We start from the raw sequence: 15,939 nt of genomic DNA, 5'->3' as shown, positions 1-15,939 counted from the left end.
ATCGGGTGAGACAATTAGAGCAACCACTCATCAACCGAACTTAACATAAAGAGATTCATTTCTGAGTTTGACAAACTTGTCATTCATTCTTAGTTCGTGAATCTTTCATGGAGATACAGTTCGAGATACAGATGAAATAATGGTAAATTAAAATTTTATCCAATTTACAAAATCTGAAATCACAATTGATGTAGATTAACTGTTTTGTTATCACAATACCATGTTTTACTGTTTGTTTCTTCTGTCAGATCCAAGACACAAAATCTTCAACAACGACATGATCTGACACTACCATTGAAGATAGATCTGATATATACAATCTGTTGACATCAATCTAGGGTTTCAGAATCTCTTGACATCAATGACAAATATACAGACGTCTCACACTCCTTTCATTGACTAACACATTTTGTTGTCATTATCATGTTGATAATTCAATATCAATAATTGGAAGAGGACATAACTGAATAAATCACATTCATTTTCCTTGGAAACTTGGAATTGATGAACACTACAATATGCTTTGGGCCTGAGGTCAAAAATGTGCTGATTTTTATAAGAAAATTGGTAATTATATACATTATGATTGCAAGCTTTCAAGAGAATGAAGTTGACTACAAAATTTTCCTAATTCCAAAATAAATTGAAGTCGACACAAAACCTTCATAAGATAAGTATAACGTGTGCAGTGCAAGGTAGATATCATTAATCTGATTTGCAATGCAAAAATCGACGAATTGAGTAGGCTTTAAATTCTCATTCATAATTGGCCACAGATATTTCTTTCTTTTCCTATGTTTACAGACACAATTTGCAGAGAACAGTGATAAGATCAACCACTAGCCTTCTGCTTCTTTGGTATCCTTACTGGTTCAAACACAGCACTTAATAGAGCATGGTCAGACATATGATAATTTTCAGGCCAGATGCCCTGCTCTACCTCAGAAGGAAACAATGATGCACCCTTCACATCAAAACCAATTTCAGATTCATGCAGAGCATCTTGATCCTGAATGCTTGGATCCACATCACACTTCATTAATGGAGACCCAGATTCCAACCCTGTTATTTGCCTTAGAAATAAGTGCTTATTATGGTTCACGGTTCTTAAGTCATAATGTTGTTCTGTAAGTGGCGATTCATTTTTTCCATTAACATAAGGTGCTGAGTACTTTTTCCCCTCCAATACAGTTATGGGACTTAACTCAATTGATTGTGTTATCATCACCTTCTGAAAGAAATCAATACATGAAAATACCTCAGATTGATCTCAATATCCACTAGACCACTACAGATTATGAGAACTCGGCAAACAGAAAAAAATTATTTTCATACCTGAAATTCCTCACTGTCAATTATACCATTTCCATCAAGGTCGGCTGCCATCATCAGATCTTCAATCTCTTCACTTGTAAGGCCCTCTGAAAGCTGTTCTGTAAGCCCTAACTACAACATTCCAATTCATTTAGAAGAGTAAACACTTCATTGTAAAAGTTAGAATTACTATACACAAAGAACTAGTATATCTAATCTGTAAAACTGAAGGTGGAAATAAGGGAAATACAGAAGGATTGCATAAACCTACTTGTTGAAGAGCATGGCGAAAGTCTTCTAGTGTGAAATAATCCTTAATGTTACATTCTGGGTTAAAGAAGCAAAACGCATCTAGATTGTTCAAACCAGCCTCTTTCAATTTAAACTGCAAAAATAGACACTAGCTACATGTTATAAATTTATAGCCTTTGAAACAAAACAGGCAGAATTCCAGCTTCTTAACAAAGCAGCATCTTACAGAAAAAGGTAGCAGTGAAAATACACCATGATTGTGTTGGTAGCAGAAAAATCTGACAAAGAACTCTTTGGAAATGATATAGCACATTAAAAAATAATCCATTCCTTTGCATCCATCCACCTAAAGCAGTATCACCGATTCAAGGCTACGAGAAAAATGTTCATTACCTTGATAATGCTAAAAACTGCTTGCATCCAGCTGATATTTAAAGGCTTACGGTCTTTGTCAGGATTGAGAAGCCATATAAAGTCTACTCCACATTTATTTCCACGGTGATTGAGATGGCTAATCCACTAGCAAACAATAGGAGATGGAAAGTGCACTAGCGTGAAAAAGATAGAATGCAATTCTCTCTTCTATTGAAGAAAACTTGAGGTCATATAAATACTGCATACTATAAGACCATTGCAAAACTTTATTAACATTACAAAAAATACTGAATATCAAGCTAACCCTATGAGCATCTTGATCACCATCGGTGTAATCACGAGCAGTGTCATAGGATGAAACAAAGCCTTGAGAACGTAGAAATTTGTAAACATGCCCACGTTTGCTCCCATTCCAGTCCCTGAAGAGTACAAAGTTTGGGCAGGTATTTATTTTGATATGAAATAAAGAAAAACCACATCCAATTTCCCATTTATTGGTTTGAAAAGGAACTATAAGGAAAATAAGTCATGAGCCATAATGGATACTAATATGTGAAACAGAACTGATACTCACCCACAAAGAATAACAGGAATGGATTGAAGTTTATTATCTGCCTTAAATATCTCCAAGTACTCTAAGATCTTGTATACCTATTCCAATTGTAGAGTTGTAAACATTCTTCTAGAATCACACTTATTAACATTGGGAGCAAGGAAAAGCAGCTGTACTATTTTATTAGTATTTTAAAAATAAAATGAAACTCAACAAACAATAACATCATGAAAACAAACTATGCATCCCAGCTAGTGATAATAAAACAGAATGTACACACAGAAACATAAGCAGAGAAAAAATTTACCTGTCGAAGACGAACTAAACTATAATTCGAATTGTGTGGAAACAACAAATGGGTGTTAACAATGATAGCTTCTAGGCAAATTTCATCTGTTTCATTCTGTATATATGGGAGTGCAGAACGAAGATGCAATAACTGAGCTACACGGTCACCAAAATCATTGAATAAAAGTTCCTGATTATTGACTACCTTGAAATGGTCCCTTCTCACTGCAGTGAGGAGACCTGTAAAATGCCAAAAGTAGCTCATCAACCAAACACAACCAATATAGACCTTACAATCTCATTTTATGAGAAGGGTTTAGTAAATTGCTTTAAGGGATTCTATGTAAAATTCCAAAGTAAACCTTAACTGCTCTCAAAATTTCTGTATGCAAGTATCCCAGATACAAATTCCAATAATCTTAAAAAATATATAATTTTATTCTAACCAGAAAAAAACATCCAAACTAGTGAACTTTTATGAAAGAAGTGTTCATAATTTCCTTTCACTCTTCCAGTAAAACTATTATATTAATTGATATTGAATTTCTCTCAACATAATTGGAAAAAATACAACAATAAAAGAGGCAAATCCAGGAAGAAAAATTAAGTTACCATCACCACGGTCGTTAGTGCGCCCAAGTTTGTATATATCATACCCAGCATCATGGAATCGTTTTTCATACATGTCCACAAGCTCCTCATTTTTAATCCAGAACTCCTAAGTATGAAGAGAAATTACCTACGATCAGCCCTAGGGAGAAAGATGGAAAGATTGTCCTGAAAGCATCCTTCAATTGAACTAATGCTTGTGTACTTGCTATAGTCTGTTCGGAGCATTTCATCTATGGATGAAGAGCTAAACAAAATTTCCTTAGTTGTTGTTTCTTTAAGTTCTACAAATTTCATAAGAGAGAATTCAAGTAACAAAATATATTCTTCCTAGCAAGTCTTCCAATATACATGGATAAATGGAACATATTTTGTTAACTAGCCATCCTATCTAGTACTAATGAATCTTCTACTTGTTGCAATGTTGGAAAGTATGTAGAAAAGAGACAATGTGTTATAGATTATACTTCCACACATATATCTTACCATGTATTAACAATTTCACTGATTGGCACCTCATATATGGGCTCAAAAAAGAACATTGAAATGCTACCATAAAATTATTAAATCCCCGACCACTTCATATTACTTTTGAGAGTGTTCCAAACAAACATTAAAGCAGAAAAATAGCCTAAACTGATAAGAACTAAAAAGTCAAAGAATATCCCCTTTGATCATTTGGTAAACACTGGTGTAAAGTTGGCTTGAAATATACAATGGCACAATGAAGGAAACAAATGACTAATGGGCAATTATTCAACAAATTATAAGATAGTTTGAAATGAAATTACAGCATAGAGGGAAATAAAAGAATTGTGGACTGTTATTTTGCGACAAAAGATGATCTCAAAAGTCTAACTTAGTGCCCTGAAGTATCCAAACTGTAGCTTTCAGATGAGGTATGGTAGATGTGATGGTAAACATCAGTGTGGTTAAGATGAACACCAGCACTTGATATTTTGATTGCCCTTGAACTTCACAAGGTTAATGGAAAGGAGCATAAACAATTGCAAGCAAACCAACAACCAGTAATTGATGACTGCTTTTCAATCCATCCATACTGCATTCTCAAAGGAGCATCAATCAGCCATTGTGATTCTTTCATTATTTCGAAATTCATATGGTTTGAGATCTATGACTAGGTAGAAAAGAAATACTGGAAGATTCATCACAAGAATACAGAGAAGAGAAGGTTGCCACCTAAGAAGGAATGGTTGTTGAAATTAGTAGCTAGGTCGGATTATACTAGCCCAGATCATCAAACTTTAATGTTGCTAAAAGCAATTAAAGTTTGATTATCATTCATACACTTAAACTCATATAAGGCTGGCCCTCTTTGGGCGTATAAGCAATGTGTAACGTGTTCTAGGGCAGGACCCAAATTGGGTGGTTAAGCAAACATAATATAACGTGTCATATCTTCATTATGAGGCAGGACCTATTGAGCGGTCTAATTGTAAAATGTAAAACATATAAGCAAGCCGACTTGCTAACTTGACACCTCAAGTCAAGTATATAATCAAGTAAATTGTATGGCATTAAACACAATTATCAAAACAGCGAATTATCTCTGCAAGACTAGCAAATTTCTCCAGCATATAATCAGCGAAGTTCTTCTGTGATTCATCTCTCTAGAGGCAGCAATCCATTATTCATGAACTTCAAGTCTGAGAGCAGCGAATATCATCCTTGGTCAGCGAATTGACTTGCATAATCTGTGCATAACAGCAAGCAGACTTCTGAGATCTGAATATCATCCTTGGTCAGCGAATTGACTTGCATAATCTGTGCATGACAGCAAACAGACTTCTGAGATCTGAGTATCATCCTTGGTCAGCGAATTGACTTGCATAATCTGTGCATGACAGCGAACAGACTTCTGGGATCTTGCAGATAAGTTAATGCTATTGTTTGTGCCCTAGTTTCATGTCATCATTCTGCTGTTCTGAGTTATCTGCTGCTTCAAGTGTTGAGCAGAATTGTAATGTTACATTCTGTTTCTGCGTAATAAAGATTGAGATTTGTTGCTGGGTTTTTCACCTCCAAGAGGGAGGTTTTCCCAGGGTACTCTTGTGTTCTATGTGTGCATTGTGTTGTTTTCTGTTCATTGCTATCAGTCTGACCTAAAAATAACATGGTATCAAAGCTTTAGGTTCATTATAAAGCAATCAGATTATCAGTTATCCTTCACTTTCAGTTTGTTGTTTTAGTTTTGCAAGATGGTTAGAGGACTAAAGGTAGAGGACAGACTTGATGGTGCTCTCAACTTTACTTCTTGGAAAGTTCGTGTTCTTCTTGCCCTTGAAGAGGTTGAGCTGTTACACTTTGTGGAAGACAAGGATCTGCCTGAACCCTCAAATCCAGATGAGTTAAAGCAGTTCAAGAAGAATGTTATTAAGGCAAAGAAGTTTCTAATTGATTCTGTGAAGGATCATCTTGTTCCAGTCATCTCCAAGTTACCTTTAGCCAAGGAGATGTTCAAACACCTAGAAGGAATGTACGAAACCAATAACATCAGCAGGGCACTTACTCTGAGGCAGCAACTTCTTCAAATCAAGATGAGCAAGGGAGATTCAGTCATGTCCTTCTTCATAAAAATTTCAGAATTGAAGGACCAACTCAGCTCCATTGGAAGTGAAGTAGTGGACAAGGATATTGTCATGATTGCATTAAATGGTCTCCCTGATTCTTGGGATCCATTCATTCAATGCATAAGCGGAAGAGCTGAATTTCCCTCATTTGTTCACCTTCGGTCTGATTGCATTCAAGAGGAATCTCGCCTAGCCGCAAGAGGAATGCTCAAGGGCACTCATGGAGGTGACCATCATGTGCTTGCATCTCAACATGTCAAAAGAAAGGGTGATCATTGGAAGAAGAACAACTTCAAAAGAGATAGAGACTTTAGACCTCCTGCTGCTTACGATTCAAGGAAGAAGCCAAGGGATCTTTCACGTATCCGTTGCTTTAGATGTGATAAGTTTGGACACTATGCTAAAGAATGTCAGAATCTGCCCAAGCAAGGAGAAGCGAACCTGAATGAAGTTGCAGATTTGAAGGATAACGAAGACTTCCTCTTCATTTCTACCTTATCCAACAATGTACCAACTGACAGCAACACTTGGTTGATAGACAGTGGTGCATCCAAGCATATCACGGGATACCGGGAGCACCTCTCAAACTTAATGGAGAAAGAGTCCAATCTTCATGTGGTAATTGGTGATGATGCTCAGTATTCGGTAAGAGGTTTTGGCAATACTTCTTTAAATTTAGAATCTGGTATCTTCTTGCATCTTAGTGATATTTTATTTGTTCCTGGAATTAAAAGAAATTTAATCTCCATTTCTACCCTAGAAGATAAAGGTTATCAAGTAGCATTTTCTGTAGCATTTTCTGAGGGTAAAGTACTTGCATGGCCTAAGAAATCTAGTTTTAAATCTGCTCGTGTTATTGGAAATAGATATGATAGTTTGTATAAGCTTTCAGCTAATCCTGTTCGAGCATTCATTCATGAAGCTCCCGAATCTAGCGAGCTATGGCATAGAAGGCTTGGCCACCTTCACTTTCAGGCACTTCCCTCACTTGAAAAGATGGTTAAAGGTATGCCTAAACTTAGTCATTTTCATGATGATACTTGCAAAGGTTGTGCATTAGGTAAGAACACTAAAAGTCCATTTCATAAAAGTGAAAGTAGAGCTAAGGAAAAATTAACACTTGTTCATTCTGATTTATGTGGACCCATGTCTGTTCCTTCACCTAGCGGATTTCTATACTATGTTACATTTATAAATGATTTTTCTAGAAAGACTTGGATTTACTTTCTAAAATCTAAAGAATCTGATGAAGTGCTATGTAGGTTTAAAGAATTTAAAGCCCTAGCTGAAAACATGTCTGGTAAAAGGATTAAAGTATTAAGATCTGACAATGGAGGTGAATACACCTCAAATAGTTTCAATGACTTTTGTGTAGAGACAGGAATTAAGAGGGAGTTTTGCGTTCCCTACAATCCTCGGCAAAATGGTGTGGCTGAACGAAAGAATAGAGCCATTGTTGAAGCAGCTAAAGCAATGATTCATGATCAGGATCTGCAAACTTTCTTTTGGGCCAAAGCATTCAAGACTACAATATACATTCAGAACAGATGCCCTCACCGTGTCCTGAAGAACATGACTCCTGAAGAAGCCTTCACTGGAGTCAAACCGGATATCAGCCACCTAAGGATTTTTGGAAGTCTTGTCCATGTTCATGTGCCAAAGGAAAAGAGAACTAAGCTAGAGCCATCCGGGAAGAAAGGTATCCTTGTTGGATACAGTGAATCCTCCAAATCATTTTGTATCTACATTCCAGGACAAAGGTATATTGAGGTAAGTAGAGATGTTACGTTTGAAGAAAATATTGCTTTTAAGAAATCTAAAGGTTCCCTTGTCAATAATGATAGAGAAGTTAATGATAATCAAAACATGGATGTTGATACTAACCTTGAGATTCAAAGGGAGTCTATTGAGCCTCCCGAACCTATTGAGCATGGTGATCCTCTGAGCCTCTAGATCCAACTGATGGACCTAGAGATATTGCAGTTAGCAAGAAAAGGCCACTTTGGGTTAAGAGCACAATTCAAGAAGCAGGAAAGTTTGCAGCTCCTAGTGGCACTTTTAGAGAAAGTAGGAGACCTCAGAAGTTCTCCAACTATGTTGCAATGATGTGCAACATCATTGAGACTGAACCATCCAACATAGAAGAAGCTATGAACCAGCAAGCATGGAAACTAGCTATGGACGAAGAGTACCAATCCATCATCAAGAATGATATCTGGAATATTGTGCCTAGACCTAAAGGTAAGTCTGTTGTTTCTTCTAAATGGTTGTTTAAAATTAAACATGCTGCTGATGGTAGTATAGAGAAATATAAAGCTAGATTTGTGGCTCGTGGTTTTTCTCAAAAGGAAGGCATAGATTATGAAGAAACATTTGCTCCTGTTGCTAGATATACTTCTATTAGAACTATTATAGTCATTGTTGCAGCTAAGGGTTGGAAGTTACATCAGATGGATGTAAAGAGCGCCTTCCTTAATAGTGTCATTGAGGAAGAAGTCTATGTTGACTCTTGAGACCAGAAGGATATGAGACTCACAATAGAGAATCTCATGTATGCAAATTAAAGAAAGCTCTTTACGGCCTCAAGCAAGCTCCTCGAGCTTGGTATGAAAGAATTGATAAGTACTTGGTTAGTTTAGGGTTTTGTAATAATGATGTTGATCCTAACCTTTACTTTAAAGTATTTAATGGTGAAATGTTAATTCTGGTTTTATATGTGGATGATTTATTTCTAACTAGCGAAGATAGTCTCATCATTAGGTATAAGAAAGAATTAGCTACTGAATTTGAAATGAAGGATCTAGGTCTAATGCATTACTTTCTAGGGTTAGAAGTGTGGCAAAGACCTAATGAAATCATTCTAAGTCAAGGAAAATATACTGTTGATATTTTGAAGAGATTTGGAATGTTAGATTGCAAATCTATGTCTACTCCTATGGAAACTAACTTGAAGAAATTGAGTTTATCTGCAGCTAACTCTGATTTTGCAAATCCTTTTGAGTACAGGCAGTTGATTGCATCATTAATGTATCTGGTTAACACTAGACTAGACATTTGTTATGCAGTGAGTGCACTCAGCGGGTTTATGAACAAGCCAAGGCATGTTCACCTTGTTGCAGCCAAACATATTCTGATATACTTGCGTGGAATTGTTGGCTATGGGCTAAAGTATCCAATCAACACTACCATTACCTTGGAAGGTTACTCAAATTCTGATTGGGTAGGAAGTGTTACCGATAGGAAGAGCACTTCAGGTATTTGTTTCAGTTTGGATTCTACTGTGATTTCCTAGGCCAGCAAGAAACAGTCCTCGGTAGCCTTGAGTACTGCAGAAGCTGAGTATACTACATCGATTGTTGCATCAAGAGAAGCAGTGTGGCTTCGAAAGCTTCTTGCTAGGTTGTTTGGACAACCTTGGGAACCCACAGTTATTCATTGTGACAATCAGAGTTGTATTAAAATGTCTGCTAATCCAGTGTTCGTAATATAGTACAGAGAGGTGCCATTCAGCTGAAATATGTCAGCACTGATGAGCAGATTGCAGATGTTCTCACCAAACCTCTAGCTCGAGTGAAGTTTGAATACTTCAGAGAGAGGCTTGGAGTTGTGGAGAACGCAGCCTTGATTGAGAGGGAGTCTCAATCTCAGTGATGCAATCAAGTTGCATCTTCCACCCTCTGCGGGCAATGCAAGGTGGATCCATCCTCTGCGGGCAATGCAAGGTAATGTCATGGAAAGTCCATGACATGTTATGGTTACTTGGTGTTATCCTCCCTAGCTAAGAGGGAGTGTTGAAATTAGTAGCTAGCTTGGATTATGCTAGCCGAGATCATCAAACTTTAATGTTGCTAGAAGCAATTAAAGTTTGATTATTATTCATACACTTAAACTCATATAAGGCTGGCCCTATTTGGGCGTATAAGCAATGGGTAACATGTTCTCGGGCAAGACCCAAATTGGGTGGTTAAGCAAACATAATATAACGTGTAATATCTTCACTATGAGGCAGGACCTATTGAGCGGTCTAATTGTAAAATGTAAAACATATAAGCAAGCCGACTTGATAACTTGACACCTTAAGTCAAGTATATAATCAATTAAATTGTATGGCATTAAACACAATTATCAAAACAGCGAATTATCTCTGGAAGACTAGCGAATTTCTCCAGCATATAATCAGCGAAGTTCTTCTGTGATTCATCTCTCTAGAGGCAGCGATCCATTATTCATGAACTGCAAGTCTGAGAGCAGCGAATATCATCCTTGGTCAGCGAATTGACTTGCATAATCTGTGCATGACAGCGACCAGACTTCTGAGATCTTGCAGATAAGTTAATGCTATTGTTTGTGCCCTAGTTTCATGTCATCATCCTGCTGTTCTGAGTTATCTGCTGCTTCAAGTGTTGAAGCAAAATTGTAATGTTACATTCTGTTTCTGCGTAATAAAGATTGAGATTTGTTGCTGGGTTTTTCACCTCCAAGAGGGAGGTTTTCCCAGGGTACTCTTGTGTTCTGTGTGTGCATTGTGTTGTTTTCTGTTCATTGCTATCAGTCTGACCTAAAAATAACAATGGTCACATATCCACTCTAGAGGTTTTCAGTTTATTTAATTTGTATCCATTCTTCATTAATCGGTTTCAAAATGTAGTAAACTGCTAGGCATACTAATTGAGGTGGACCTCAATTTTTATTATATTATCTGGATGTGGCAAATCCATATGAACTTTGTCAAGGTCAAAAGGTATATAGTCTAGTCCACAAGCTTCATCATGAAAACCAAAGGTTGATGCTTGATATTTAGGACGAAATCTAGACAAAATAATTTAAAAATATAAACTGATAAATGCTGACCAAGTCCTGTTAACCTATGATCCATAAACATTTTTTATGACAAAATCTCCCAATCTTCAGAGTTACAGTAAATCTCTTAAGAGTAGTCCTAGAAACTTGATAACATGGTTAAGGAATATAATCAAAATCATAATCCTGCTTTTCAGAGACATACCTGCAAACATATGATGGAGGATCTTTTCTGGAGCAATATCTCAAGTATACTCTTGTTTCGACTGAACCAATATTCCCTGTACTCACTTTCTCGGATTCCCTGGAAAAATGAAATCCAAACGCCCAAACTTGAGTTCAAAAGATATGAGAACAATCACCTTACAAAAATTAGGTTTAATTGAATATGCAGAAATAGGTAAGCTTCTGTCTACATAGAAAAATTCAATATTAAGCAAGCACAGAAATGAATAAAAATAGTGAAGCTTATTCACATCACATCAAATGTCTGCAAGAGCCTGCCAATTCACACAGGTTTTCAATTGAGAGCAGGTCTTGACTGTTTCTCTTTTGACAAGAATGTGAGTAGTTCAATCCAGGCCCCATGTAAGTTGAAGATGGCAATAAAAACACAGGAAGCGACTCAAGAATTGCTTACAGATTAGGTAATGAAAAAAATGAAAAAGGAAATTGATGACAAGCATAAAGAACTTTTGAGATTTTGAGGCAATGATAATTGTATTTTAAAATTATAAATGAATTGTCTTATTGATTGCATACGTCAAGAATGTTTGAACTTGTGAATTGAGAAAAACTTATGCTCATCACTTCTAGTATCCCATCTTTAACCTCCATCAAAAGTCTTGAGAAAAGAAGTACAAAATGGAATCTTAGATGGCTAGATAAGTAGGTACAGAATAGATCTTGTTTATACTAAAACCATTCAACTTTTAAATAAACAGAACCACAGAGACACTATGGCAGACTAATATCTTATTAGAAAAATATAGAACGAAATGTCACAGAGATGAAGCCAATCCAAATTTGGAAGCATTACACCACAGATTTTAGCTCAAATAAGAATATGAATGCCAGCAAGATCAAAAAGGTTTCATATAAATTTGGATGTTTATAAAAAGTGATGCAGAGCAGGGTAAGATTCCTAAGCAACACTACAATCAACCAACAATTCAACACACCAACCACTCAAACATAGAGATCTTTCTCCCAACTCACCTATCACTCTTAGGTCCTTATGGCATAGTTGACAAGGCATACTTTGTGGAGATGGTTCCACTGACTCCATAGGGCTTATAACAGCCTACTAGGTCCAACCAAGCAAGAATTTCAGACCTTAGTCACTTGACTACAATGGTTCCTTCACAACCTAGACCACCGGCTAGTAGCTCTTCAACCCTGCAAAACCGGGTATATCTTTTGACACAGTTCTGATATCAACCAAAGGAAAATAGTTTTGAGTACCCTTTAAGGTCTACCACAATATATCCAAAACTTGCATAGGGTTGTTTTGTAACATGGCACCCTATAATTGACTGATATGCAGATTTTAAGCCTAATTAGGCCACTTTTACAAAGCAAGTGCCCCAAATACACTCTCCAAACACCAAAACTTTTCACAAACAGTCTTCACCTGTCATGTAGGGTCCAATTCTGCAGTTAGTTTCAATGGACCACCTCAATTTCTTACGGTTCTATCAAACCCCCAACTAACTAGGCCTAACACATGAGGATGTTAGGCTAGGGCTGGCTTGAAACCTTGGCAAACTCCATTCCCCTGCTCTAAAACCACCATAAACACTAGGAGCACACCAAAATTGTCCATTCCACCGAGTTTCAGATTTTTCAAACAGTGGAATGGCTACTTATTCATTTTTTTTTAATCACAAAACCCTTGAAACCCTCACTCACAGAGCAACTTTCAGAAATTGCTTATAACTTGCTCAAATTTGGATGGATTAAAGTGAAACTGGTTGGAAATGAAAGCTAGTTCACTCCTTCATGATTCCCAATTGGTTTAGCAACAAAAACACGTCCATACAGAGCCATACAGAGGTCTGCAACTGCTGAAAACGCTTCAAATTCCAGGAAAATGATGCTTGTATTATTGTATTTCTTAAACAATCCACTCTAGAAACTTACATTCGAATGTCCAAGGCTTATTTATGCCTCATACAACTGAAAACAACGGTTCATTAACAACTTTTCAATTCATGACCGTTCACCTTCCTTACAAAGCACAAAATGACAAAAGTTGCAACTTCGCAACTTAACAACTTTTTACAAAACTTGACAAAACTGACCCTACATGACTTAAACATACCAAAATTGTTCTAAATAGACCTTATTCCACCTATGAAGACTCAAAACAACACTAGACTCAAAAAAATGCAACTCCAAAACCCTATTGAACAAAGTGCTCCTGCACCAAAAACAAACACCACGCCCAAGCCAATATGGAAAAGGATTACATCAAAACTAGATGTATTCCAGAATAAAGAGAATTTGAGTGTTTATAATAGACAGAGACCACACCAAGGCTCTACAGGAAGATAAAACGTTAAAACTAGATATGGTCTAGAAATATATGTGATTTAGAATAAAGAGAAAACTTTCCCAAAGTGATTTACTTATGAATTAAAATTGGTGGACTTCGGATCAGAAGTCATCTTGCAGTGTTTACTTACTAGGCGCCCACATTCAAATCATATTTTGGGGGGATACACCAGCCATTGGAACAATGGTTTTCATGAGCCAAGGACTACAGCGAATAGCTGGAGGAACCAGAACTATATGACCTCTACTGCCATGTCTGCAACCATGTGTGCAACAAGTAGAAGATAAACAGATGTAATGCAATTGTTTGACAAAACCACAATGTTTATTGACCAAAATTCGGGAAAAAACCTGCTAAAGTGGGAGAGAGTGATCATTTTGCATCCTAAAAGAGATCAGGAACGTTAACTTTGTAACTTTGCAACACATGAATTTTAGTTTCTTTTAATTTTGGCTGATAAGGCACAAATGCTAGTCCATGCTTATTAAGACGAATGAGCTTGATCTGCTCAGTGGAGATGCCCTCCTGCATCACTGGTCACTACTGACAGGCGATCCTGATGACCCTTGAAGTAAAGTTAACTGTAGGAGGAATTGCCGCAACTCTGCAAATGGTAAAATCTTAGCAAATTCATGGGTACCCAGCAAGAGGGTTTGGCCTACACATTGGCTACTGGCACTACATGATCCGGTTCCTTAACAATGACAATGCTTATTGTCCCTCACTCAAAAATATATCATCCATATTGGATTTCAAATGTTATGAAAAAGACAAACTGTACCTAAAGACATTAAAAGCTTCATCGCCATCATCATGATATATAGAGAGGAAAATACCGAGAACCAAAAACTCTTCTTTGATGAAATACCATATATAATTGATATTGATATATAGAAGTTTCTAAACCCAGCTTGCAGTGGCAGATAATAAGCACAACAGAAATTTGACTTTACAGAACTGACAATGCGTGCACAAGGCTATGACCGAGATACTTAACCTACCTCACTATTGATGCGCTTGTAAATTGGGGCCAAAATATTGTAAGTCGTACAGGTCACTGAGTTCACTACGGGGCTGCCATTATGGTAGTCATCATCCTTAAAGCACACAGTCACATGCCCTGTCTCTTTTGCTCTACTGGGCAATAGGCTTCTGTGGGTGATATCCAGAACCTGTTTGTGTAAACCCCCAACATAGAACCGTCCTCCTAAAGCCTTCTCGGCCATCTCTCCTGTGGACAACATCTTCCTTCTTGAGATGCCTCTACTGCAATAAGACAGAGGAAATAGAAAATTCCTTCTAGACCTTAGTATAATACAATTGTGAGAAATTGTGGGAAAATGCTGCACTTTATAAATCCCCGGCACACAAAAATCTCGTGGTGATATTCTACTGTAATGTGCGATTCCAGGAGAGGATGCTGCTGAATCATACAAATGAAAGTAGGCATATTTATATCAGTGGGATGTATGGGCATGTATATAATAGTCCACTGTCAATTGAGTACAAATTCGCCCACTTAGAATTATTGCAAAGAACAGAGATTAGGACAAAAAAATGGAAGGAAAGAAAATAGATTTTACCCAATACCCACGTCCTCATTTCTGCTGCTTTATATTTAAAATTGTAGGCCTTCTCATTTCAAAAAAATTCCTGTATACAACTGAAATCTGTATAGTCCTATTCTTACAAATGTTTCTCTGCAGGGGGCAGAACATAAGCCATATTTTTCTCATGTTGACATGATGAGCTGCATTGGCCACCCAAAAAGTATATCTCTTCTTCTTTCCTTTAAGACAGACACGTGTGAGAGTAAGTATTTGGTGCCCTGAAAAAACTTTGGTCTTGGAATATGCATATTACTTGTGCTTTCTCCATTTTTAATTATTCAAAGTTTTGCTTTAGGAACCGTGAAGGATACAGATGTGAGGATTGCGATAGACATGGGCCGCATGTAAATCTCATGGGCATTCTGCCATTGCAATCAAGTGACAGCAAAACTTGTGTTTTGAGCCTCCGGAAAACCCATTTTCACAGTTGGAACCGGGCAATGTAAGGTCTTCATTCATCCGAGAGAGCTTGAAGTACGGCTATACCGTCGTGCACCGAGTTTTTTGAGCCTCACATTTGGAAAAATTGTGGGCCTGCCTCCAGAATTGATTTATTGAATAAATGCTTCATAGATATTAAAAAGACTTCATTAGGTAGGTGATCGAAATGGAGAGGGTTCCGTGGTGGTTATTTTTTATTTAATTATTTTAATATTTTTTATTTAATGGTTAGGGAAGAGTACAAGTTATGAGTTATCGTTTATGTTTTAATTATCGTTCATTTTATGTACACTTAATTTTTAATTTTTTTTAAAACAGTCAATTAAATTTGTGAATACACTAATAAATATTCACAAGTAAAGGTGTATTTGACCAATGAAATTAAACTACACATACATTTCTATTTCCAATACAAGACATGTTGTACAAAAAGACTCACTTTTACATTTTTTTAATAAAACTTTAATGTTTACAATTACCAACCTATGCAAGTGGTCGAAAACTCAACATATTTACATATACATATGCATAATTAATGATGTATAATTT

General features: G+C 36.7%; 1 protein-coding gene across 2 annotated transcripts; it reads right to left on the bottom strand.

The window, feature by feature from the left end:
• Positions 1-530: 530 nt before the first annotated feature.
• Positions 531-15,443, bottom strand: LOC131072980 (uncharacterized calcium-binding protein At1g02270). 2 transcript variants are annotated; one of them, XM_058009302.2, is made up of 11 exons: positions 14,923-15,443; positions 14,341-14,762; positions 10,988-11,086; positions 3,395-3,500; positions 2,802-3,022; positions 2,516-2,592; positions 2,246-2,360; positions 1,960-2,085; positions 1,586-1,699; positions 1,336-1,446; positions 531-1,231 (listed from the first exon to the last, which is right to left on the bottom strand). In XM_058009302.2, the coding sequence occupies exons 1-11, from the start codon at positions 14,939-14,941 to the stop codon at positions 833-835; spliced, it is 1,809 nt and encodes a 602-aa protein (XP_057865285.2). In that variant the 5' UTR covers positions 14,942-15,443; the 3' UTR covers positions 531-832. The 2 variants fall into 2 exon arrangements, with proteins under 2 accessions (XP_057865285.2, XP_057865286.2); XM_058009303.2 differs by having other exon boundaries at positions 14,341-14,759.
• Between the last annotated feature and the right edge of the window lie 496 nt (positions 15,444-15,939).

The sequence above is a fragment of the Cryptomeria japonica genome, chromosome 9, assembly GCF_030272615.1.
Source record: "Cryptomeria japonica chromosome 9, Sugi_1.0, whole genome shotgun sequence".
Classification (NCBI taxonomy): domain Eukaryota; kingdom Viridiplantae; phylum Streptophyta; class Pinopsida; order Cupressales; family Cupressaceae; genus Cryptomeria; species Cryptomeria japonica.
This window is presented reverse-complemented; position numbering and strand designations above follow the sequence as displayed.

Coding starts and splice junctions, on each gene's coding strand:
- LOC131072980 (XM_058009302.2), bottom strand. Junction 1,700..1,959: donor CAGTTTTTAGCATTATCAAG/GTAATGAACATT, acceptor CTATTTTTGCAG/TTTAAATTGAAAGAGGCTGG. Junction 1,232..1,335: donor TTGACAGTGAGGAATTTCAG/GTATGAAAATAA, acceptor GATTTCTTTCAG/AAGGTGATGATAACACAATC.